This window comes from Grammomys surdaster, unplaced genomic scaffold (genome assembly GCF_004785775.1).
Source record: "Grammomys surdaster isolate TR1022 unplaced genomic scaffold, NIH_TR_1.0 223, whole genome shotgun sequence".
Classification (NCBI taxonomy): domain Eukaryota; kingdom Metazoa; phylum Chordata; class Mammalia; order Rodentia; family Muridae; genus Grammomys; species Grammomys surdaster.
Window position 1 is genome coordinate 652635 of NW_021604668.1, and position 27170 is coordinate 679804.

Genomic DNA, 27170 nt, shown 5'->3' on the forward strand with positions numbered 1-27170 from the left:
TTTATTAAGAGAACAGTGGCTTAGAGTGGTGTTGACTGACATCATTCATTGAAGTTTGGATTGCCCCCTTAGCTTTGCAAATGGTCCTCCTTAACAGATCTAGGGCACTTTTCTAACTAGATTCCTGGCTTTATTGTTAACCCAATGTACGGTCCACACCTGAAGAAAGGGGAGTTTTCGATGTTGTGGTTTATTAACCAGGTACTTTCCATTCTCTGTCAACAATTAGAAAACAGAAAGAATTTTTTAGTTGGTGGAACCTCCTACTTGTTTTCTTTACTCCAAATAAGAAGCCGGAAACAATTAAATAAGGAGGAAAATCCCCTATAGTTCATCTTGACCTGGCTGGTCTGGTCTGATGCTTGTAAGAAGCTACGCTATGTAAACCATTAATAAAAAAGGCAAACTTCACGACAATGGAAATTACTTCTGCTCCAGGAGAAACTAGGAGCCAAGGTCTCCCAATATCAAATTAGAAAAGGAGCTGTTTCCCAAACCTAGAGACTTGCGTTCCTTCCTTCTCCTTAAGGTGTCAAGGGCGCTGAAAAGACCTGGAGAGGCAGCGCTACTTCCTTGACTGTCCAGTTTAACAACTGGACAAGCTTCAGCCTCACGCAAAACTGCAAAACTGAATTGCAAGCTTGCACTCATTCACTCTTCTGCTGCCATCTGCAACTTCTTGTTTCCATTTACCGAGAAGGTGGCGTTTAAGGTCAAAAGATCCATTGTGACCATCAAAAGGCCAAAGAACCACAAACAGACCCTGGGAAAAAGTTAGGCTGTCCCTTTCAGGGCTGAGGATCTACAAAAGGAACAACGAAATAGACCTGACAGTAGAATACATCTTGTCTAAATCTCCAAAGGCTGGGGAGACTCCAGACAGATTTGGGATCGGACACAGGTCTTAAGGCTGCAAGGAAAGTGGGCAGTGTATACTCCAAGAGCAGTGTTGGGGGAGGGGAAAGGCCCCCGAAATCCACTTTGTATGCAGCAGCTGCAGGCTAGTGAGGATTCTTGAACAAAGGAGCACGCAGCACGAGGATGAAATGTTGAGGTTCAAGCTGCCACTCGAGCTGAGCGAAGTTTTCCACCTATACGGTTATGCGAGCGTTGGGGCGCAGGATTGGGGGGTGGGGGGTGAGGGAAAAGAGAACTCAGCATGCGATTCCTGTTGCGCCACTACGCATCAGGAATTCTTGAGAACGATGGGAATGGCAACTATCAGATTCGAGGGGGGAGAAAAAGAGCTGGAGTGAGCAAAACAAAGAGCGAGTGTGGGCCGCGGTGACTTCATGCCTCACCAATGTCCCGCCCACGCTACTCCGAGCTGGAGCTGTTTGCTGCTTCTGCTGCTGCTGTTGCTGCTGCTGCCCTGGGCCGCCACTGCGCTTGCTGGCGACCCAAGCAAGGAGCACTGTAGCGTGGGGAGGTTTCCTAGCAACTCTCAGCTCGGAGCACGCCCAGCCACCCGAAAGCTGTGAGCCACGGGGGGCCACAGAACTAGAGCACCCCATCCCTGCCCATCGCCTGCCTCGCTTCCCTCTCATCCTCTCCGAGTACAGCCCAGAACGCATCAGCTGCCAGGGTTCTGGGTGGCCAGACGCCTGAACCGACTGAGTCCGAGAAAGGACAAGGGTACGCAACTCCCTCCCAGCGAGGTGCGTGGAACGTCCCCTTCCAGCCCAGTAGAAAACCGGGATGCCTTGTTCGTTGCCCGCGAGTACAGACGGGAGCTTCTAGGGGGCTCGCGGAGCCGCTCCCCCAAGCTGCTGGCATCCGTGTCTCCTCTCCCGCCAATCGGGACGCTGCCGCCTCGACCTCAGTTAGCTGCAACTAAGTGGAGTTGGCCTCCCTGCCCACCTGTGGAAGAAGCTAGCACCGACTGATGCGCCAACAACTCCCCCACCCCCTTGGCCTTCTAGCCGTCCCCTCCCACTAATGCAGCATCACCCTGTGAATTACATTAGGGTGGTTTTCCCCCCCAGCCTCAGGCTTTGTTTGGGTTTGATTGTGTTTGGCTCTTCGCTAAGCTGATTTATGCAGCAGAGCCCCATCGGCTGGGGAGAAACAAAAGCTCTTTTCTTTGTCTCGGAGCGGACTGTGGAGCCCGAACTTGCTTGCCCCCGCGGGCTATCGGCTGTCCAGGGAGGTGCTTTTCGTTGAGACTGCAAGCCCCGCTGTGCGGAGCTGGGAGGGCCTCTTGAGGCCCTGAGATGCAGAGAGCTGCCTTGGCCCGCATACCTGTATCGCCTACTCAGCGCAACTGGGTCGGTCAACTCGGCCTGTCGAAAAGGTCCTAGGGATTCTTGGCCCACGGGCCTCAAGGTGCGCTCCCAAGTCGCGAGAGCGCATTAGGAAAGCGACCAGGCAGCGGGCACGGGGCGGGCTGCTTTGCATTATGTGCGGCTCGGCCCTGGCTTTTTTGACTGCTGCATTGCTCTGCCTGCACAACTGCCAGCGAGGTCCAGCCTTAGTTCTTGGGGCGGCCTGGGTATTTTCACTTGTTCTCGGACTGGGCCAGAGTGGTAAGTTATTTTGCTTTGTTTTCTTTCCTTCTCCCAAAGTCTTGGGCTGGTATTGAGAGTTTATGGCCTGGGCATCCCTGACAGGTAAGTGGTAGATATCAGTCCTGGTCAGTCCTGAGATTTCAGGAAGGCAGATGTGTAACAAAGTTCCCCATAAAGAAGCCAGGTATCAGACATTTTCACCCCTAAGTGACAGCAATAGTCCACAATGCTGGGAAAAGTTTCTTTGAGCTGAAGTTTGGGAAAGAGTCTGTTGTACTTACAGAATACAATTTGGGGGTTCCAGTATTTCCTGAGGATATAACTATCTAGTTTGTAATTCCTAACTTTTCACCTTGGGGGCAGGACATCATCCACTAAGAGGCTGTGGCTAAGATGGTTTATAATAGGACAGAGTCTTCCTTCCATTTATTAGTCTATGAAAGAACAACGCACAAGTTTCTTCTGCCATAACATTCAGCCTGAATGAATTAAATGCCCTTGAGGAATATCCATTCATGGTTTAAGCCACTGGCCTGTGGTGGGGTGGAGAAGAACACTTCGTTGTTAAAATTATTTCAGCTAATGATCTGTCCCCTAAGTTAGGTCTCTGTTACTAAGAGGTCACCTCTCTATAAATTTTTATTGTCTTCATCTGTAAAACAGATAAAGATCACTACCTTTCCTAAATCATTTCTAGTCATGAGAAGGGGCTTGGGACTTTAACATGGCAGCATTGTATTCTTGGTGATTCATGAAACATAATAAGCAATAATAACAGTTATCTACCTAAGAATCAAATTTAATGTAGAGGCCAAGTATTTATTTTTGCAAATGGAGTTACCATTGCTATACTTAAACTTTTTTTTTTTCACTTTTCTCTTTGGGTTACTAATCCCTTAAATTTTATTAGAGACTTATTGTAGTCTCTTAACCTGAAAAGAGTTTTAATTAATAGCCTCACTTCTGTAGTAAAACTAAGATTTAGTCCTGCACTTTGAATTAGCGCGCTGGCTTTCTTTAACTAAAACAATCACTTATATGTAATAGTTTATACTGGAAAAGTCTGGGTATCCTCTTTTAATTATTGCATATATAGTTGTCTAACATTAGTTTTGGGAGAGATTTTTCTAGTTATATGAAACAGGACAAGCTAGAGTTGACTTTCATCTTGTGATTATTTTGAGACTTTGAGATTTCAAAATAAGTGAAACTTAATGCAAAGGAAAGAGTCACACTCATTATCAAGTATCTTTTAAATGGAACATGTGTTTGCCACAGCAGATTTTCCACTGAGCATAATTCCATCCTATGCCAGTATGTAAAGTGTTCTCCTAGATTTAGTAAACATTCACACCAGTAGGCTGACCAAAACATATCCACAGAATATATTTTGTTCCAAAGAAAGTCTCACTCACTTTTAATCTTTGCTAATAACTGAAGTTTTTTAAAAGTTCATTACACTTGTAAAGATAAGTCTAGTTCCTGTGTACCAGCTAGATATTTCCATCCAGTGACTATTATTGATTTGAAGCAAGTATTATGAATGGGCTGCCTTGCACCTGCTGACCTGAAAAGTGAATGCTTATCTGAAATCAAAACAAGGCATCCTTTTCCCAGTCTCTGTCAATATACAAAAGCGTCTGATGTATACTGACTTGCATGGTAGTTTAAAACATGAAGAAAAAATTTAAATTATAGCCAGTACTACTCAGCAAATTAGAGATCAGTATAAACAGCTGTACTTTGTGATAGAGCTACAAGTCTTAAATTACAGGTCTCACTGTGCAAATTAAATGCTTAAAGCAGAATAGAAATTTAGGTATCAGTTACAAAGGAAATCTTAGTCCCATGCCCAGTAGTTTACACCAAGAAAATGCTGAGGGCAATAAAGCCATAGTAAGAAGACCAAAGCTACACATCACTTTGGCTTTAATTTTTAAAGAACAATTTATACAAATGCACATTAGACCTATAGTAGTTCAAGCAGAGGGAGCTGAGGATGGCTGAATACAATGGGTAGAGTATGTTATAAATGAGATGCAAAAATTTCTGATGTAGAAAACATTACTCTAGTTTCTTTTAATTTTCTCTCCCAGAAACTAATGGGGACTAAAGACAATTAAAGTCAGCAACACCAACATTAAAAAACTGGATGACAAGTGGTTTTTCATTAAATAAAAAAAATAGTTAATATTGAAGTTATTGTAGCAACATTTTATTTCTACATTTGCTAATTTTAAAATATTAAAACTAATTTGTTACCCAATTACATAGCAATGGAAAAATGATACATCTCAAAACTCACAATTTCTTTAACAAATGATAGTAGCTATTATTGCAATGAGAGTTTATTTTCTGTTTATTTAGCTATCATACATTTTTCCATTGGAATCAACCTACAGAATGAGCTTTGCTTTGTGACAGCAGCATGATTTTCCCTGAAATAGATTTCATCATATCAAGTATTCTCTGATTATTCCTAGTTTTGTGTGTATGTATGTGTGTGTGTACATGCACTCGTGCAAGAATGCACAGGCATGATTTTGTATGTGTGGGGGTGCACATATCTGTGGGTATGAATGCATATGGATAAATATGCATTTGGAAGCTGGAGATTGATGGAGGTAGGTGGAACCATCCTATATTGATCTTTCACCTTATTCCTTGAAGTAGAGTCTCTCAGTCAAACCCAGAATTCACTGATGCGGGTAGTCTTGTTAGCCAGCTTGTTTCTGAGGGTTCTGTCCCCATCTCCCAAGACTAGAATTATAAGCAGTTAACATACCAACTAGACATTTGTATATGGGCTTCTAGAGACCTAAATTCCAGCCATGCAAGCATGTTAACCACTGAGCTATCTCACTAACCTTCAAAATTCTTTAGCTAGTCTTCTATGTGACTTTCATACAATATGTACATAATAATTCTGTCGTTATGCAACAAAGACACTTTGGGGTCTGTTAAAAGCCATCCATGCTTGCCTTATATGTGAAAACAAGGAGCTGATATGGTTTCAAAAATCTTGTTCTACTGTAAGTGCTTTGAAAGAGTTTCATGCTTATTTCATTTTAACATACTGAGCCCTTGTGGAAAGCTTTATACATCATGTGGAAGTTCTGCTCAACTCAGATATAGTGACTGATTGATTGACAATCTGTTATCTAACCCTTAGTTATCACCCTACTAGACCTATCATCAATTAGGAACGTGATACTGTCCACTCAACAGTAACAACTATGATTTCCTGGTTTAACCTCTTTATCCGTCACTGATTTTGATTCTTGTTCATTCTATAAACTTCAATAACAGCAGTGGCTCTAGAATTCTGTCCTTATTTCTTTTCCTTATCAATACAGAGACCCCAAGCGAATTGATCTAGCCTTGGTATTTTAAGTCGTGTTTCTATGTTGACACTATGCAGATGTCTATCGCCAATCTTGACTTCTTATTGGCTCTCCAGAGGAAAAAGCAAACTGTTTATTCCTTATTGTGTGTCTAAAGACAAAATTGATCCTTATATATTCAAAACCAAGTACCTAATTTTCTCCCCCAAACTTGCCCCTTTCACATTCTGTCAGTTCAGTCAGTGGTGAGTCAGACTCTTGGTAGTTCAGACTTAAAAGTGAGGACAACTGATCAGAGAGCAGAATTTCTTAGAATACATTTGCCAGCTGATAACTTGTAAAGGTATGTTTAAGTTTGAAAGATATATTATTTACTTGTGAAATATATGCCTGCCAAGCTAATTCTGTCTTTATTATACTGAAATACAAATTAGCCGGCATCAAAATAAGCCAAGAAGAGTCAACAGATACAGTTCATAAAAGAAAAAGAAAGTTTCAGATAAGATTAGGATATGTAATCAAGATAAGTATGATAGTTTCTACTCCAATTCAATATCTATTCGAATTTAGAAGTATCATGATATAAAACATTATATTATCTTTCCAATTTTTATATACTACTATTTTAAATAAAGGTTTCTTGCAGAAAACATTGAGATAATCTTGTCTTTGTTCTTTACATTCACACACTTTTGAACTTCCAATGATTGAATCTGGTCCAGACAGGGAAAAATAACCTGTTTTTAAAACCTTGCCACAGACAAGCTCCCTTGGGTCTGTTTAAGGACCACAGAAGTAGAAGGTTCTGTTTTAAACTAAGATTTTCAAACTTTAACAAATGAGCTCTGTTTCTCTGTAGTTTTCTTGCAACTCAGTAAACTGTCTTTGGTGAGTCTTTGTTTGGGCTTGCCAAGAAGAGATGCCCACCTATCTTCCCTGATGAAACCTATTGTACGGCATCTCCAGTCATTGCAGATGACTTGTTCCTGTTATGATAACTCTATAATAACTGATAAGAAATCTTTATATACTTGAATCTTACCTTGCCAGACTGGAATGAGGATATCATCTTTTGTGCATTCATTGAATAATCAAACAACTTTCCCCTAATGTTCCTATGTTTGTTCAATCTTCCTTGTTCTCAAAACTCTAGCTTCTGTTACAGTCAAGTTGATGATTGTCAAGTGTTGTCAGCAGAAGACTATGAGGTCTTGTGAATTTTCTCCAGTTTTATAAGAATTCTCTGAATTACATATCAACTGAATCATAAAATAAACCATAGGAAAAAAACTTACATTTTATAAAATTTTATTTGACTATATGAAGCTGAATATTAAGTTACTCAATTAAAGTCTTTACAAATGGTATCCTTAAAGATATGTTTGTCATTTGAGCTCAAATTTTATAAATGATTCAATGTATTCATTAAATCTTTACAACAACACTGTGAGAAAAGTGGACTTATAATCCCTGCTTTTGAAAGGAGGGACTTGATGTAAAGAGATGAACAGTGTGTACAACGCATAGCTAGTACAAGGGAGAGCCAGAATTTGAATTCCTTTATACAGCTTCACAATTTCTTAAGGAACTTTCTGCGTATTATATAACCCTGTCACTGTCACACATGCCCCACCTGGGAGTTTTGGGCATCACCGTGGCATGAGTAAATAGGATCCTGTTGCCTGTTGCAAAGTAATCACAAGAATAGAATTTTGATTTTAGAATCATGAGTATCTTCAAAACATGCCTCCTGGGGAAGCTCCCAGTTATTCCCAGCTTGCGTCATATATACCTCACTGTGGAAAGGTTTCTCATGTAGGGGGAGAAAAAACAGGTGGCTTAGTGGGGAACACCCTGTGGTAATATCTGCTTCCCTGTGGTCCCTTGGCTTTCCAATGTGTCAGCAAGAAGGAAAAGAATGAGCCTCTAAGGTCGATCAAAAGTACTTATAGAAAGGCCAGGTGCAGTAGTGCATACCTTTAATCTTAGCATTGGAGGAGAAGAGGCAGGCGGATCTCTGTGAGTTTGAAGCCAGTCTTGTCTACAAATTGAGTCCAGGACATCCAGGGCTGTTATACTGAGAAAATATGTCTCAAAAAACATAAAACAACACAGCAAACAAAAAGTACGTATAGGAACAAATCTATGATGTGGTCAGATTATTAACCAACTCAGGCCTAGTTATGCTTCTACCTGCCAGTGTGTTACAGAGTAGCTGAAGTTCTACATCATTTCATATATTCATATCATTTTTGGCTCACCTATGCATACTTAATAACTCGAGTGTTCCATTGGCTTTTAATGATTTTCTGGTTGGGAATTTGGCAGTCTATGAAGCTCTTAAACCTATAGTCCAGGGTCACACACATATATCACCTTTTCTTTTGTGTTTTGTTTTTTGGGTTTTTTGGGTTTTTTTTCCTTACCTTAAGACATTCTTCAGTTTAGTTCCTCAGGGAAAATGTGACAGGAGATAGATGTTAGGATGGGCTGTCATAAAATGGCTCCTGCCTTGACTCCTCAATGCCTTTAGGCTCTGCAGCTGGGTGGCATACAAACCCACTCCAGAAGACCAAAGGTCCAATGCTGTCTGCCTTGCTTATGTCCTCTGCTTCCACCCCCCACTCATCCCTTTGACAGGATACACTGTGCCTGCTGATTCTGTCTCCAGAGACTGGCACAGTAGGTCCAACAAATCATATGGAATGAATCACCTTGAATAATGTAAGAACAGTGAGCAGTTTTGAAATAAGATAGTGCCTTACACATTAGTTCCAGATCCCCACTCAACACCAACCCTTATGTGAACCTACATAATAAGAGTTTCTTCTAAAAGTGGAGTTGCTTGTTTTGCCTTTCCAAGTCTATCCCAGCAAGCATTCTCTGGGCCTTTGCAGGAGATCTTTACCAGCATCAAAAGCTAAGACTCTGACTTATTAAATCTTAACTCCGTAAGTCTGTTCTTCCTTAATTAGTCCTCACATACTTCTTTTCATGGTTAGTTAGATAAGTATGAAAAGTATCCCTGTCCATCCCTCCTTGGTGCTGGCTTTAAAAACCACTTCATTTACAGCACACAAAAAAGCAATTAATAGACAAAGTATTCTCATCCATGTTACCATTGTGTGGCTTTTCTTAAGCCTCTAATGTCATGACAAGCACTACACTGAACTTTAGAGTTAAAAGAGTAAGAATGGTTAAGATTTGTGAAAGATTTCTACAGGCCAGGAGGCCTCCTAAGCATGTGATGTGAAAATCTACTATTTCCTTATTGTTACAATTCTCTGTGCTGACGAAAGTTACCAGATAACTACTGAAAGTTCTCTTACTTAGCTAATAAGTAATGGAAACATAATTTAGAGCTGGATTTGACTCAGCACTCTGAATCACCATCATAGACTGCCATCTACAGGGGAGTGGAGTTCCTCTCTGACCTTGTGAGACCTCCTTGTATCCTCTTCTGGTTATGCCCCAATCCGGCATGAATGGTCCAAGGAGGGTGCCCTTGTCTGTCAGTCACTTCTAGATTGTTTCTAAAATTCTTGACCTAATAGCCCCAAGCTGCTTTCTGGGCCTTCTTTCTGTGCCAAACCCAAGACAAACAGCCAAATATGGCTAGATGCCAGAGAATCAAGACAGAGCTTAGACACACAGGCTGCAGTTTCCATGTAGGTAAATGGCTGCCTCTTTGCATTGCAGAATGATTCTAGAGCTGGAAGGGAAAAGACTAACCTTTGGTGGAGGTTTGAGAGCTTCATATACTGCCAAGTTCCCAGCCAGAAGTTGAAATTCTTTTGCTAGAATTTAGTTAACAAAATACCTGAGGAGTAAACTGTAAGGAAGGAAATTTGATTTGCCTTCAGGCTCCAGATTGTCCCACTTTTATCTCTTTAGACACCCTGGGCAGGGTTCTAGGGCAGTGGGAATCTTTGGCAGAGAATGCTCACTTCATGGTAACCAAAACTGAGTGAGAGGGGGAGAAAGAAGAGACTGAGTGTCAGGGAGCATGCTCATGAACATAGACAAAAACAAGATCTGCCTTCCTTCAAGGACAAGTGATCTACTTCTTCAAATAGGCTCCGTCTCCAAATGGTCTGTTCAGATAAAAATTCTTCAGTGGATTAATCCATTGATAAGATTAGCATACTCATGATCTGATCACTACTCAGACTCTAACCTCTGAACTGTTGCATTGAGTACCAAGCCTGTAGCATGTGAGTCTTAAAGGAACATTTTTATATCCAAATCACAGTGAACTCCTTTGATTTAATGATTTCTTATTCTAGTTTGCAAGTATTAAATACTTGGCTTTGTTATGCCTGGTGTTGTTTGTACTCTGGCCTTGGCCTTGAAAAGCTACAGCAAACTTGCCTAATGGTTTAAATATTATTGGAGAGTGGGGCAGACAAGGATAGTATCAGAGTAAAGTACAGAAGGCTTTTATATTTCCCTACTTTCAGTAAACTCCGAGACATGAACTGAGTTGTACCCTCTTGCAAATAGTATGCCTGTGAGAGGTGGTGCACAAATATTCTTAAATTAGTTTTACCTTTTATTTCCTGGAATTAGTTTAAAACATCACAAGAAAGATTGTTTTACTCACATGTATAAGCTAAATTTGGTCAAATTATTCAGCACATATAGTTACTATTAGTAGGAGAATGAATGTGTAGTAGATAGCACCACACTGTTTTCAAGGAGTAAAGGAACTACTTTTCACTTCACTAATCAGGGTTGATGTCACCTTTTTTTGACTTTCACAGTCAGTAAATCAGCATAATTTCCAGCCTAAGAAAACTGTAATGAGAGTGAAAATGGCATCCAGTGGGATTTTATACATTAGTTAAAGTAATCCCACCTTTCAGCAGAAGAGCAGGAGTCAGTTCTTGTCAAAAAACTATGATACCAAACAAATATATTCAAATTATTCCAGTTATTTTTTAAAGCTCTCAACTTAATTAAAATTCAAATCATTGTCAGAAAATTGCATTAATAAATTTGACAAAGAGTCTATTGTCATTCTAAGTAAGTATTGGTGAGTGTGATTGGCCTAGAGTGTTACCAAATATATCCCATGCCTAATACCGAAGTATGAAATAGAAATAGCTGGGAAGGGCTGTGTTAAGCCAAACATCCTGGATGGTTATAAGCCTGGGATTGTGGGAAGAAAGGATAGTAGTAAAGACAGAAGAGAAGGATGGGACATTTAGACACAGTTCCACGTGTCCTTCTAGGCACAGAAGATGGACACTGGGCTATTTCATGTTTTGAATAGCTTTAGATACTTTGGATTTACACTAATAGTTCAAGATATACTATGCAAAATGAAGCCTCTTAATCTGTTTTTGCATACATAGATCCAAGGCCCTTGCCTTGGAATTGAATGACAAGTATCTCTCTAGATAGAAACATTTTGCCTGATCTGAGCAAGGTCTATATGCTAAGTAGCACACTTTAGTAACTCTGGCAGGTATTGAGTGGGAGAGGGAAGCTTCTCATAGAATGAGTAATTACCTCTATCCTACAAAGGGACTTTTGAATATTTAGAGATCTTAAAGGAAAGTCATTAAAACAAAAACTCTAGGGGAAAGTTGACAGAATGTACCTTGTAGAGTGCCAAACTGGGGGTGCCTTTCCTAAGTGCCTACTGGAGAGAAGCTAAGAAGCCAGGCTGGCTTTGTCTAGTCATGTAAGGTATTCATTGACTTCTGTGGAACAAAGAATACGAGAAAGTAGTAGGAAGGGCAGGGATTGCTGTAGAACTGGCTGTTCTAGTTGCAAACAAAGAAGTCATTGTAGCAAACTTTATTGATGGCAGAGAAAGGATGGAGCCAATCTCTCTTAATACAAAGCATACCTCCTTAAAAGGTGTTCCTCTGTTGTCTTTTTGTACATTTGGTTTGAATTTGTGTAATGAATTTTAAACAAGTAGATTATAATTTGCAAAAGACAACCCTTTACACATGACATACACTGGAAAAAAACTTCATCTGGATGGTTAACCCTGAAAACAACAAAGCAGCTCAACTCATGATAGAAGTCAGTTCCAGGAATCCTGAGTTTGATTTTAAAGGGTCACTTAACAGGTATGTTGGTGCTGATCTTTAATCCCAGCACACAGGAACCAGAGGCAAGTGTATCATCTACAGGTTCAAGGCCAGCTAGATCTACATAGCAAGCTCCAGGCTAGCCAAGGCTACACAGTGAGACCTGGTCTCAAAACAAACAAACAAGCAAACAAACAAACAGACAAACAATCAAAGCCAAACAAAACTAACCAACCAAACAACAAAAAGGTCCTCTTTCAATGAGCATTTCAGATCCAGTCAGCTCAAGTGACAGTCAAGAGGAAAGGTCTAGTATATATAGTCACAATACCAGACCTCTCTAAGTTGGTGGTTAAAATATAAGGATTAAATGTCTTTACCACCATTAGTTCATGGGATGCTTCACAAAGATGATGCTTTGTGAAGAATGAAGACCACACAGGGTTCAGTGCTATCTGCTGGGACCAAAAGGCGTGGGAGATGAGGAAGGGGCTCCTGAGGGTTACACATGTTTGGCTGAAGGCAGAGCTTTTGGAGGATGATCAGCATTTCCTAGCTAAGTTCCCATCATGGCAATAAACAAGTCCAAGTCAGTCCTGGTCTGCCTGGAGGTCAGCACAGCACTAATACCAGAGCCCACTATTCTGAGCCTTAATTATCTGTGACTGACTTGGTGGGACAGTGAGTGATGTCTGAATATTATGGGGAAAGCAGATATCAGGGCTTTGGAGAGAAATTCTGCCTCCCAGAGATGAGTTTGGCCTTGAAGAAGTAGTACTTCTCAATGAACTTCTGAGGAGGGTGCATATGCCTGGCCAGAACTGTCACTGAACATTATACTTTTCCTCACAGATAAACATCTTAACTATTGTCTAGAGACCACAGACTGTTTTCCTTTTACACTACAAACTATGATTCTTGGGGCTTAACCTTTTTTTACAACATAGTTCCTATGTGTAGAACACAAGTGTTCTTGATCCTTTGTGGTTACTAGGTATTTCTGTTATGTTAAGGAACATTTAGCAACAAATTATTCCAGACTATAACGCCATAATCTCAGAGAGCTTGCTAAATCATCAACCTGTGTGAAAATCTTTATTAAAGATGTTTATTAGTAAGCAGGGAACTAAATGCCCTGAAAAAAATCACAAGAAATACAGAAGTATTTCAATTTTTAGAGGGCTTTCTCTAGCCAAATGTCACTCTTAAACATGGCTGTCCTAGAAAGAGTCTGGGTCATGATAAATTTACCTTCAATATTACATATTTACCTTTGTAGAGCTTTGACAATACTGTTCAGTAAGTGATCCAAAATGGTGCAATTGAGTTGGTCGTAGAAATCTAGGTTCCCAGTGACTTTTCACAGATGATGTAACATCAAACTGGAAGACTGGCAGGAAATCCTAGAAACTAAAGTAGTTTACAAATCATATGCAAACTCATGTCATAAAAGGTCTTTATCTATTCCTTCTCTGAATTGCTTTTATACCGAAGTAAAGTGTCATAAAGTTCAGGGTACCCCTGATTGTCTACAAGGGAAAGAGTAAATAGCTACCAGCATTCTCACTCTGAGTATGGGAATACAGAATCCTGTAATCTCTGAGTTTGTGTGACATTTATTTTGGAGTATAGCAGTGTTTTAGACCCAAAAAGTAAATTAAAACGGCTATGTATACATGGACCTATGAGTCTGAAACAGTCTATAGCTTCTTTCATTGTGAGCAAGTAGCTCTTATACTGTCCACTCAAATGTGATTTTATTGGAGTTTTATAGGAAGCTTGGAGTCTTTAGAAGAAGCATTAAGTTTGAACTCTCAAAGAGGCCAGTAGGTGTTCAAAAACAGAAAAGACCTAAGTTTGAGAGGAAGCTGGGTAAATTCTAGGGGTCTTAGCAATCAGATTCAATGGGGGTTCTGGATAACAGGAATCATTTCTTGTCTCTGAACATGTTGCTGCTGTTTTGTTGTTGTCATCAATCCTGGTCTAGTCCTGGCAACAGGGTGTGATATTTAACAGGCAGCTTGAGGCAGGGAACCAGACAAAATAGAGGTGCAATCATGCAATAAAAAAGCCCCAGAACTTCCTCAAGGAAGTTTGCTTTGTCCCTCTTTGTCTCCATTTGAGGTGACAGGTCCCTGTTATCTGATGCCACTCCACCCTGCCTGATCCTTTTTGTGATATAGTTGTAAAGGTTCTGTTTTACATCAGGTTTGGCTATGATGCCGTAAACTTCACACAGCAAATACTGTAGCCTTAAAATCTCTGTACAGTAGCAGGCAATACTAGAAAATTCATAGACAAAGAAATGCCATCAAAATCGTTACTTCTCCAAAATCCTGAAGAAATGGAATCTGCTACCTCTACTCCCCAAATGACAGGATGTTCTTTTTTGGACTAAATCCCTGCACACTTCTTCATCCTAAGCAACCGGTTTTTACTAATACTAGCAGAGTTCTCGTCAGGTGAAAAGTAGTTAAACTTAGATTTCCTGGGCTACATGTAAAAGTTGTTTTAATAAAGTTCCATGATCATTCATATCCTGACTCCTTTTTAAACTATTTAAGATGTGTGTATATGCTTTCTTCTGTTGGCAATGACCTTATTTAAATGTTATTTGTTAAGAGAAGGAAACCTTACAGTTATCATTTGATCAGATTCACAAAACTCAGAGCTGATCAGAAAAACATCACTTAACTAGGAGTTCCATGGGACCTTGTTCTGGATACTATGGAAATTGCCTTTAGACAGAGTAACTGCTCCTGAGGATTTGAAGTACATACACACAGCAGTGGTATTGGGCTTCAGAGGAGTCCTTTGGCTCTCAATCCCATACAGCTTTAGATGGTTTACAGGGCACATGTGTTGTAACGGAAGACAGAACCTCAATGTCTTTATAAATATTAAGGTTTACTTTTAGCTTTTTCTCTCCTCAGCAGAGTGTTAGAGTGTGGATCCCTGGCTAATGGAAGATTTTAAGGATGTTTATTTCTCAGTACACATGGGCACAGTATGTCCCTACTGTCATCAACTAAATCATCAGAAAGTGCCATCCATCCAATCTGTGCATGCTGTACCCCAAGAACATAGTCTGCTTGTACTGTGTTTAAACTGTGAAATATGTGTGTAAAATGAGAAACAGGAGGATTAACTAATGAGTAGACTTAAGATATCAAGGAGCCCAAATTCAGGGATGGCTCATAGAGGAAAATATTAGCGTATGTAGGCTGGGAAGTAGTACAGAAGAGGCATAACAGATAAGATGTGTCCAGGCTAAGCTCCTCCAAGATGGGCACGCTGAGTTCTTGAGTGGATTGAGAAAAGGGGACACAGATGGGGAAAAGCAACATGAATGACACAGAAGTAAACACAAGTCAGATGTGGGGGAGGGTGAGAGAGAATACACACAGGGCATTTCGATCAATGAAAAAGATGCTCATTTATTCTCTCACTCCACAAACATGTTCTGTTTAGAGCATGCCTGGTCTTTCTCTAAATGCTAGGAGATGACAGAGAACAGAATGAACAAAAGTATTTGTCCCATCGGAGATTACATTCATATGGCAAGGAAACAGTTGGTTTGTTTGTTTTTTTTAAAAAAGAAAAAAAGGAACAGAGGGCTGGAAAGATGGCTAAGTGGGTAAAGTACAAGCACCAAGACCTGAGGTCCATTCCCCAGCACCAGAATAAAAGCCAAGCATGGTGGCACAAACCTGTAGCCTCAGTGGTGGTAGGGGGACAAAGATAGGCAGATCCTGGGGGAAAATCTTGTCAATCAGTTGCTGAAATAGTAAGGTCTAGGCTTTGGAAAAACTATCTTAAAATCAAAGTAGACAGTGACAGAGGCACTTAGCATCAATTCTTGCCTACACACATGTACCCACATGTACACAAAAACACACACAGTGTTCTTCTCTCTCTCTCTCTCTCTCTCTCTCTCTCTCTCTCTCTCTCTCTCTCTCACACACACACACACACACACACACACACACACACACATATACACACACACACAAACACACACATCATCCTTTTCCATGTGAGCTATTATCTTGGTAGGAGAGAAAAGAATAAATGATAAGTTGCTGTCTTCTGCGAGGATTCACTACCTGGGGTGGTGAAGAAATGAAGGAAGAAAAGACAGACACACAGACACCAAAAACCTGAGATCCAGTGAGCTGGTCTATCTAGTGGAAAAAACACGGCAGTGGAAGCTCTTAATCTAAATTGAAGAAGCTATGCAAATTAACCAAATACTTTGTATGCTTAAACAACCTAAGTTGGCCACTAAGGAGCTGAAGCCAAAAACATATATAAAGTGTCATTAGTTTCCTTTTTAAAAGCCATATCATGCCATTTACTGTTTTCTGTATATCGGAGAGAAAAAATATTTTTTATTCGGCACTGGTTGTTCTTTTAACAAATAATATTCTAATTTACAATGTTAATTGTACATTTTATTGATATAACATTTAGAGTGAGTGTACAGATTATGACAGACTCGTGGAGGAGGTGCTGTGTCCACATGCAGACCCCTCCCATTTTCTGTATGGGCTGATGATGCAGTTTAGTAATGTTAAAACAGGAAACAATGAATGTTCATTCAACATTATGTGCACGTGTTGTAGCTAAAGCATGGGGATTTTGTTGATCATTAAAATAAATCTTGCCAGTTATAAACTGTATCTTAAAACAGCTCCATATGCTAAGGTGTGTAATCTTGTACAGGCTAGATGTATGATTTTCACCACTCATGTCCCATTAATTCATATTTTGCTTGTAAAAAGTTCTTTGGGGTTTGTTGTTGTTGTTGTTCTTTCTTTTTAACAATTTGGAGGACAAGCAAGGCCTGTGATTTTGGGAGCAGCACCTCTAATCCACCACCAAGCAGAACCTCAGCTGAGTTCAGTAACAGAGCCAAGGTCAGGGGAGCAGTGGTGACTGAGGACCAACCTGCCCTCTTCCCTGCCAGGATTTGGCTGCCAGGGCAGAACTGGAAGTTAGCAAGTGAAAGGCCACTATGAACAGCACTTTATGCTTTTGCCTAATTAGTAAGCAGCTCAGAGCATCTCCTGGCAAGAAGCCAGGGAAACAGTTGAAAAGAGCACTAGCCACTGAGCACTAGCCAGCAGACCTGATTCATGCCTCAGCAAGAGGCTCAGGCAGGACTTTCAAGCTAAAATTCATAGTTATCCTGAGCATAGAAAGAAAATTAATCTTGCAAAGGGCTGAAGCATGTAGGGGGTTCTTTGGCATTGAGTCTACCACACACCTTTTGGGGAATGAAACATCCTCACTTTTAGAGTGAGGAGAATGAGCTGACTTTAGAATTGATGATAGGAAAACTGCTGACTGAATATTTGTACTTAAGCTATGTCTTAGGGTATCTGGGGTTACTGAGTTATCCCTTAAGGACTAACATTAATAACTCTAATGCTCGGGAGCGTTGAGGGAATTGTTTTCCTGTTGTTCTCAACTGCATGGGGGGGGGGCAGTCTTCAAGATGAAATGCTCTGTAGTCATGACTGCCCAGACCTGCTCCCAGGCATACTAGCTGGATGATGACTTTGGGTTGAGAATTAGCTTCTCTAGACTTTAGCTCACCATCCAAAATAATAAAAAAAATAAAAAAATAAAATAACAGGGACAGCAGTGCCACCCTCAAAGGATTTTTATACCATCAGTGAGACTCAGTATAGAGCCCAACCTGAGATAATTGCAAGATAAATTTTTACTGTTTTAATTTTCCATAATTGTATATGCAGGTGAATATAGATTTAACTTTTCAAGTGGCAGTGTCCAGACCTTTGAAATACAGTATGAAGAAAACCATTTCTAACTGGACTTCATCCATGTAGGTTTCTATTCATTTTCTTGTTTATTTTATTAGAAACTAAATTCCTGGACTGAGAAGAGGTACATGGCTTGCTGGGCATAAGCATGAGGATCTGAGTTTAGATCCTAAGAATTCACATAAAACCAGGCTGATAATGTATATCTGTAATCTCATTGCACCAGTGGCAAGATGGAAGGCAGAGATAGGAGAATAAGTGGAAATTCACTGACCATCAGACTTGAGTGAGGTGTTTCCTCTGGTGAACAAGAGAACTTTTACAAACCATACAGATAGGAGTAACACACACAGACAGACACACAAGGTTTACAGAAAAGCAAGATGAATTTCTTAGGATGTAGGTGTTGCCTTGCGGTTTTAATCAAGTGCACACCTGCAATATGACTCTCAGTTTGGAAGATTCTATGCAGACAAAGCATTTCTTACCAGAGGGCATTTTTCTTTTGCCTCTTTAACAAAGGCATTTTTCTGACATGTGTGTTTTGGGTTTACTGTTGTTACTGTTTGTTTTTTAAAGTGGGAGAACAGGAAATTCCTACCTGCATAGAATTGGAAAGGAAAATAGGAAGAGCCCCCTGGAACCCACTTGATCCAGTATGTTAAGTTCAAAACATGTAGGGTGGAAAGCTGGTGAATATTTGGCTTTTATAGAAAGGGAGTGTGCTTCATAAACAGGACAGTTGGAATGTATGGAAAAGTTCCAGTTAAAACAAGACACAAAGCACATGACTAATATTGCCTTTCCAAGTTAGACAAATGCAGCCTTAACCAGAATTTACCTCAGAGTAGCCTCTGGAACTTTCTTTGAGTCCTGAGCTGTTGATGTTTTTGAAGTCTAAGGCTTTGGTAGAAAGCTGTGCTAGGAGATGAGTGGTCTTGACCTCACCTTTCTTCCTAAGTTTGTCTCACTTTCCTACCAGTTGAGCGTCTGAAGAAAAACTGAAATGTCAGATGAACAACCTGTTGCAAAACCAAATTGGATGCTTTATGATAACTTGGCCCACCAAAGAACATCATGACCTAGGGATAAATAGAAACAGCAATCACCAGGCAAGCAAATACTCATGTTGTGTATTCATCTGCTTTACACATCAAATGATATATATCAGGGTGTACATGGAATATGATCTCAACATAACCTTTCAATTCAATTTCTGCACTTATCTAGTCTTCAATCCCTGCTCCAATTCAGACTGTGAGGGCAGAGTCCATCACTGATAGCTGTGGGGAGTAGAAGCTCCCAATCTTCAAACTGCTATCTAATTGCTTTGTTCTTAAGTCTCATTGCTCACCATTGAAACATTCAGGACCAGTCGTCCTCAACCTTCCTAATGCTGCAACCCTTTAATATAGTTCCTCATGTTGTGGTAACCCCCAAGCATAAAACTATTTTCATTGCTACTTCATAGCTGTAATTTTGTCACTGAATGATGTCTCAGGTCCTAGGACCATCAGAAATCTGTTTTTCAATGGTTGTGACTCACAAGTTGAGAACTTCTGATTTAGGCTGATCTTGGCCTTCGGCCTCCCTGGGGAGTTCCAGTTTATACCAATGACATAACTGTAATTGTAACTAATTATAATAGTGCCCTGTTAAATGTAAAAAGTGCCTGAAGATAAAGAATAAGTAAATAAAGTACCCAATGGACCCACTAGTCAGGACCTCTCAAACTGGTTATTATGTATAAAAATACATTATAATGAAAACTTCTGCTATGATCCTCTCTGATCAGCCCTCTAGGGACCATGAGTATCAACACAAATGAAGGTTACTTGTAGCTATATACTGGTTCTTCTTGTAAATTGGCAATCAGATTTATGCCATCCTAGCCCAGTGCAACAGACTCATTTTGGATTGCCCCAATCCAACAAAATGATTAGATCAATAACTAGGACCAATGACTCGAATGTACAGTGTTATTACAACATTCCAGATCTGCCAAGGTTAAACTGGTCTTTTCCCATCTTGCTTTCTTAATATAATTGCATGAACTATTTGCTGGCTGGATAATGGGAAGGTTGAGTCTTGTCCTTGAAATACAAGGTAACATATACTAAGGGCCTCTCATCCCCAAAACCCCATCTAGCTTGAAGGAGCAATTCTTCTTGCCATTTATAAGGAAGTTCCACATTGGGCTTATTCCAACATAAAACAGGAACACTTTCTGAATGGAACTTTGGCTTTGATCTGAGCAATCAAAGAATAAAAATGGATATAGTGGTTTTGTATCTGATGAGAATAAGATTAAAAAGTGCTATTTAGTTCAGTATCATCTCATCATATTGTCAGAATTCTTTTCAAACAAATTTAATTTTCAAAATAAATTGTATTTTCAACAGACTTTTAAAATAAAAGTTGTATTTTCAAAATAAATAATGTCACTAGGGTATATTTGTTTTCATGAATTTGGAGAGTCATGTGCTTCATGCAGATGTAGATTGAGAAGCAAACATAGTTATGTTGCCTTTTAAAAATAAATGTTTGGTAAATGAAGGCTATTTTAAAATGTAAGCATTCAAGTGCTATTATAAACCCCAGGAATTAAATTTCCAAATTAAGCTTCACATAGAATTCTGTTTATTCATTACACATTTACTGAGCATGACCCAGGTACTAGGAATATAAAGAAAATACATTATAGTCATGCAAGAGAGCTCAGCAGTTAAAAACACTTGGTACAACCTGAGTTAGATCTCTGGAACCTATGTAAAGGTGGAAGGAGAAAATCAACTCTGCAAAGTTGTGCTCATGATGACATGTGCGTGACATGTACAAAGTTATGCTCATCATGATGGGTATAGGCATATACACATATCACACACACACATACTTGAAATCATGATAAATAACAATAATAAATTAATTAAATTAATCTTTTAAACAAAAATATGTTTAAAGAGTCTAGTAATCTTCTCCAAGGGAAAGCAGACAAAAAAAATGTGTGAAGGTGGGGGTCTTTTCAGAGTGGTAGGTCTACTTTATGTTTGTGAGAGAAGGTGTCACAATTCTTTTAAAACTATGTACTTGAATTTTTTTGTCTCTCTAAATGCTCAGGTAAAAATTTGTTAGTAATTATCTGTCAATATTTTAATGTGAGATTTTCTAAAAACAGTGGGTTAATTAATACAAGGATATATGTCTTCTCAGCCTTAGATGCAGCTCTTGAGTATTACATACAGACCGACTCAGAAAGGCATGGATCTTCTCTGAATCTTTAGCATTGACTTTCTGAGGCAAGTTCTGTCTGGTCTAAAGATGACGAAGGGCGTTGGAGATATTTACACATACTAGAAAATAAGAAACAGGAGGCAAAGTAAAGAAAACGCCTTTTTGAGAACCTTTCACAGAAGACCCATTAAGCAACTCTGTGATAACTCTCTGTCATTAGAGTGATTCATACTACCATCGTCATTGCAAGAGAAGCTGGGAATTGTGACATTCCAGTTCCTGTCAATGCTGGTTTAAAAATCCTGGGTAAAGTAATTTAAAAGGAACAGGCAGGCCAATAGTTTATCACTAATTGGGGTAGACCATTGCAGATGTTGGTGGCAGTCCACCTAAACTTCTTTCATCAGAATGCTTTTGAACTCCTGTTGTTTGAATTGTTCTCTTTCCCAGAAGAATTGCTCTCCTTCCAAGCATGTTAAGGGCAAGCCATTAAAACCCAACTCTACCCTACACTGGCCAGCCTACAATCTTTGAGCTTGAAGTTAGACCTTTCCTCAAGGTGGGACAAGATTGTGATACCATTTGTGCTCTGGGATCTACTACTGTGCCCATCCCAACCATATTTCTCAATAATCCAATGCTAAGGATCTCTGTATTTCTTCTCATAGTGCCCTCATTTCTTCACTCTCTCTTCACCTACTACTAAGAATTAAGCATTATCATATCACCTTCACTTCTTCTAAAAATGCTTCAGAACTCCCAATCTGAAAAGGCTAACCAAGAGGGCAAACATAAAAAGAATGAAATTTTCATTCTCACTAAATTCACAATAGTGTGTGATTTTCTACATGTACATATGCATGTACACACACACACACACACACATACACACAAACACATACACACAAACACATACACACAAACACATACACAAACATCTACGCATGCACCCTCCAGCAAAAGAAGCAGCTGAACCTACAATATTGCTTTCCCCATAGACATACTGACCTACAATGCTTTGATTTGAATGTTTATTTATTTTTTGAAACAGATTAAATAATATAGTAAAAGATAAAAAGGGGAGTCTGCTAGTTGACATTATTTACTATATTATGTTAGAGACTAGAAGCTTCTGACTCCATAACTTAAGAGTAAACTACACATATAAAAATTTTAACTACTTATACAGAGATAAAGATGTATTTTGTCCATAAGTATTAATTTAATAGCTAAAGATTTAATATAAATGTATTGTAATTCTTTTATCTGCTTCCTTATTGGTGCCAAGGGTAGAATAAGACAGTAAACAAAAAATTGTAGCTTACAGTATTTAAATGTTGTATCTATGAAGTCCAAGCACGGACCCATAGGAAGAGAAAAAAGTGGAAGGCCTATGCCATTTTCTCATGGCCTTTGTTTTGAGGTGTGGTCTCAGGAACTACTTGCTCATATTAACCTTCAGAGCTTCCCTTCTCAGATCCTATTTCAAGAAATGTTCCTGCCTCCTCCTGTCTTCTCTGTTCTGTTGCTTTTCTGAGCCCTACTACTCTTTGACTTTCATTTCTCATGCCCAGTTTTCAGAGAAGTTACTCCCTACCTAGTCTTGAGTTTTATAGGGACCTTTAGGAAACAGTAGCTCAAACCTTGGAGTAATTAGATGATTCTAATGATTGAAGCATCAGTGTTTTTCTTTGTTGCTGTTTATACATCAAATAGCAGCATACATTGAGTCTTTGTATTAAAAAGCTTCAGTAGTCAGATTCAAAATCTTGAGAGTAACAGTAACAAGACCATGGCACACATTCATAGGATGATATGAGTATCAAGATGACCCTGGAGTTACCCTTAAAGATTACACAGACTCTGTGTGTCTGATTTGATTGTTATCAAAATACAGTGTTGACTTTACTTCCATTTAAGGAAGTAGTTTTATACAATTATCCAAGCATAATTTGACTTGTATAATAAATTGAAAAAGGAAAGGGACAGTGCCTGGAAGAATGTACTCTCTTACAAATCATGCTGTCTAGTAATAATAGAAGAATCTGGAATAAGTGCTTCTAAACATCAAAGTCCACAATGCCTGTCAATCCTATTTGTTCTATGAGCTAAAAAAATAACAACAGATATTTAAATTACATAAAATTTTCATTGTACAGTCTTTACAGCAAGAAAATAATACTAGAAATCTTGTTTCTAGCCTTCATTTGGCCTTATCATTTGATTTGAAGAAAGCTCTCAGTCTAAACACCAAAACATCTATTATGTTATCTGTTTCTTTGGGAGGTGTGTTGGGGTATACTTGTTTGATTTTGTTTGGGGTTCTTGTCATCTGTTAGAGTTTCCTCACTTCTACTGACTAGATAGTCTCAAAATAATGAGTAAGTGATGAAATCTAAATAAAGAATACTGAGCTGAGCATCATGAACATGCAGTACCTGATCTGTCTGCCCTCTGTGGGTGACAGGTGCTTATTAATTATCCCATAAATGGACATTCATAGACAACATTTCATATATATCACAATGAAAACTTGAATAAAATGAATGTGTTCCTAGAAAGCTTCTATAATTTGGACCTCTGTTGGGCCCAGCTTTTACTCACAGGACTAGATTGGCACATGTTTCTTTAATTCCCTTGTCTTTAATAATCATTTTAAAGAACTAAGCTGAGCGCATTAACTTTTTGCTCACCTATGTTTCGATATTAGCTACAGTTTAAGTTTTTGTCTTAAGACTCAAGAGACTTACATGTTAAGGGCAGACAGCAAAGTATATTTACTACAGATATAAACACATACCAGCATCCTTTACGGGAACCTAGAACTAAACATAAAATCACACCTACTTATAAAAATTATATGTACATGAGCACATATAATTAGATACTCATTAGAGGGAGAAAATCAAGTTATAGAGGTTTTAAGGCACATGTTAGTAAGTGGCAACTCTGTAAAAGTCTGGTGCTTTTTCCAGTATCCATTTAGCAATACTGCTCCAACATATCTTCTACTCCTTCCAGTCTCACAACATAATGTAAAAATTTTCTCATAGGTCAAGGGATAAAATTATTTAGAAAGACAATAAGCCATTAATTCCTTCACTGATTTGTGTCACAGAGAAATGACACAGATTTCAGGGGACTACAAAGGCACAATAGATGTATTTCGAGTCATATGACTTTATACGTTGTCGGCATGCACGTAAGAGTACTCATGATCAATACAAAACTATGTTAACTAAGAATGTAATGCTAGAATATAAAGACTAGTGTCTACAAAGCAACAACATTGAACAAAAGGCTGAACAAGCAGACACTGTAATCATAGATGAGGGAAGAACTCCTCAAGCCCACACTATAATGAGGTGTCAGGGCAGGGCCCTGGGCTGCTAGGAAACCACCTCGTTCTTGTATTAGAAATGAAAAAACCAAAGAGCCAAACAGTCCCAGAGGCTGATGACAAATGCCAGAGTCCTAAACAACACTTGTGCATTGAGGGGTGTGTGTGTGTGTGTGTGTGTGTGTGTGTGTGTGTGTGTGTATGTGCATGAGTGAGAGAATTGTTGACTAATAGTCCAATCAGTGACAAGAAATGTCTTAATTAATATGTTTTTAAATGCTAATCATTTTTCTAACTTGCATATTTTTAAGTTAAAAAGCAATCTCATAAAATTCTGTCAAAGAATATCTGGCAAGTATAACCATGACATTGTACAGAAATAACATTTGACACTGTTCCCATGGAGTTCAGTTCCCCACTTTCCTCCAGGTCTGCAGAACCTTCTTCAGGCCCACCTTCTCTAGATCCATATCTAGGCTCAACCTTTGTACTTATGTAGGCTCTGAGCAATGTCAGCCCTGGGATCTGAAATACATCCACAGGACCAAGGTCCCTATCCATCTTGACTGTCATCTTTCAAGTATCTGAGTTGGTGAACAATGGTTGGCCCTGGAATTTTTTAAAATAAGGGAATACAGAGAAAACTTCTGCAGCTCTTCATGACCACTCATTTGGGTCGTCTGTCACATGGGCAGGAAGATGGCTGCTACTTGAAGGTCAGCTTGGGCTATACAGCGTTCTAGGCAAGATAGGAAGGGAAAGAAAATTTTGCTTATAAGTTTGCTGTTTCCAATGTGCTGTGGAAGGAAGTAGAAGCCTAACAAAAGCTCAAAACAGGAGAAATTTAGGTCAGAATTAGACAAACATAGGACATAGACCTAAGTTCTGCTTCTCTTCTTCCAGGATTCTGCAATCTTAACTGGCAACATAAAGTTCTATCTGTTGAGTCAGTGGCCCATTCAAGTCTGAACTGAATTGAAATACATGTCACTCCATGTTCCAGTAAGGTCAAAGTCAGCACTAGTAAAGGTCAAATCACCTCTGTATCTTATTTATTTCTTGTTGCTGTAACAGTATATCTGATATTAAGTAATTTATAAGACGTCTGTTTCTCACAACTCTAGAGGCTGGGAAACTCATAATAGAAGAACAGTCATTCTGTGCCTAGTGAGCGTCCTCTGCCTTCTTGTGACAGAGAGCAAGAAGGCTAAAGGGGGTAGTCACAGAGAAGCCTCTTTTAAAAGGGCTACAGTCTCAGAGTGGAGGAATCTCAGACACAGTCTCATTCTAAGGGCCCCACCTCAACCACTGGATTGGAGATGGATAATGCATAAGAGTTTGCCAGTGTGCCTGATTTCTAGACCCATTTTGGTTTTCTTTCTGGAAATAAAACTGAAAGGTCACTCCGTCTTCTGAATATTTTAAGAATTATTTAAGCAGGGTTTTCTTTTTTTCAGACTAAGCCAGATGGATGATTTGGACTAGGGAGTCTCCATATTTAGATGGCTAAGCTGGTAGTGAAGGGAGCCCAAAACAGAAGTTATTTTTAGTTCTTGGAATTCTAGACTAGATCTAGGAAGATCAGTGAAAAACTCTTAGAGATGTGAGATGTGTGTGTGTGTGTGTGTGTGTGTGTGTGTGTGTGTGTGTGTGGAGAGAGAGAGAGAGAGAGAGAGAGAGAGAGAGAATGCTAGGCTTAATGCAGAGCCTGCCTAAGGAAATCAGGGGAGGGTGCACAGGGGAGGGTGCACATAGCCTGACACTCTGCTATAGTTAGTACCTCTCTACTGTAGTTGCCACCCCCACTCTGCCCACTTCAACACCTGGGCTATGACACATGCAAGTCAGAGCGGTTTCACCCTGGATTCCAAAATGTTTAGGAAAGTTGAAAGAGAGAAGAAAAATTGCAACATGAATTTGATGGACCCTATCCTTGTAAATTCTCACAGTCACACGTAATTATGTTCATAAGAATGCATATTTCAGTGCTGAACACACTTTTAAGGAGAGAAATACAGATTAGAATATGTGAACCAAGATGACAAAGAAAGTACTGGATGACACAATATAGAACAGTATTTTAAGAGCCGCATCCCCATCTCTTTGCATTGCTCCAAAGTAGAGAGAACTATCCTCACCACATTCCCATAGAAATTTGGTGAAATCCCCTGTGTTTGTATTCTCTCCCACCTGAACTGTAAGTGACTCATAACCTTGATGTCCATCTCATTCACTGTGAGCCTATGAGTAAAGTGGAGATGACTGATTTTCAGTGCCTGTAGGCCATCTCAGGTTAAAGGATAAACTACAGGATCACTACACAAAAGAAAAACTGATACATGCTCATTCTGTATTAGAGTCTGTGTCTATTTTTACCATAATGAGCCTTTTTATCATCAAGAACTTGGTACATGGAGTAATAAAGGCAATTTTCAGATACAACTATCTACTCAGATACAGCCCAGCATAGGAATCAAATTGATCCAATCTAAAAAAAAAAAAAAAAAAACACACATTGAATTAGCTTAAAGGGTTTACTCAATGGAAACACTGTCTGTCTAAAATACTGAATTATGCCACAGCATCTAGATCTGCATTACACAAAATAGTATTAACACAATTTACTTTGACTGGAACTACTTTAAATGTCCATCAAGATTACGTCTCAGAAATTTCCCTCACTGTGACTCAGTGTACCTTTACCTGTTGATATGCTCTTTTTTTTTTTACATGAAAGCCATCAGAAGGAATAGTACCTGCATAGTTCAGAGATTATGAACTATGACTTCAATGAACAGAAATTTTAAAAGGTCCCCTTGCAGTGCATCACAACCTTCAGTAAATCCCCAGATTCAACAAAGGTCATATTTCCATTCTCCTCCTTTCTCTCAGAAAATTAAATGTTAGCTATC

General features: G+C 39.3%; 1 protein-coding gene across 1 annotated transcript in view; it reads left to right on the forward strand.

Moving 5' to 3' along the window:
• Positions 1–1919: 1919 nt before the first annotated feature.
• Itgb8 (integrin subunit beta 8) overlaps positions 1920–27170 on the forward strand; it is a 71185-nt gene continuing 45934 nt past the window's right edge. The window contains exon 1 of the mRNA XM_028773207.1: positions 1920–2525. Coding sequence (XP_028629040.1) covers positions 2399–2525 — 127 coding nt within the window. The 5' untranslated portion in view covers positions 1920–2398. The remainder of the gene's footprint in view (positions 2526–27170) is intronic.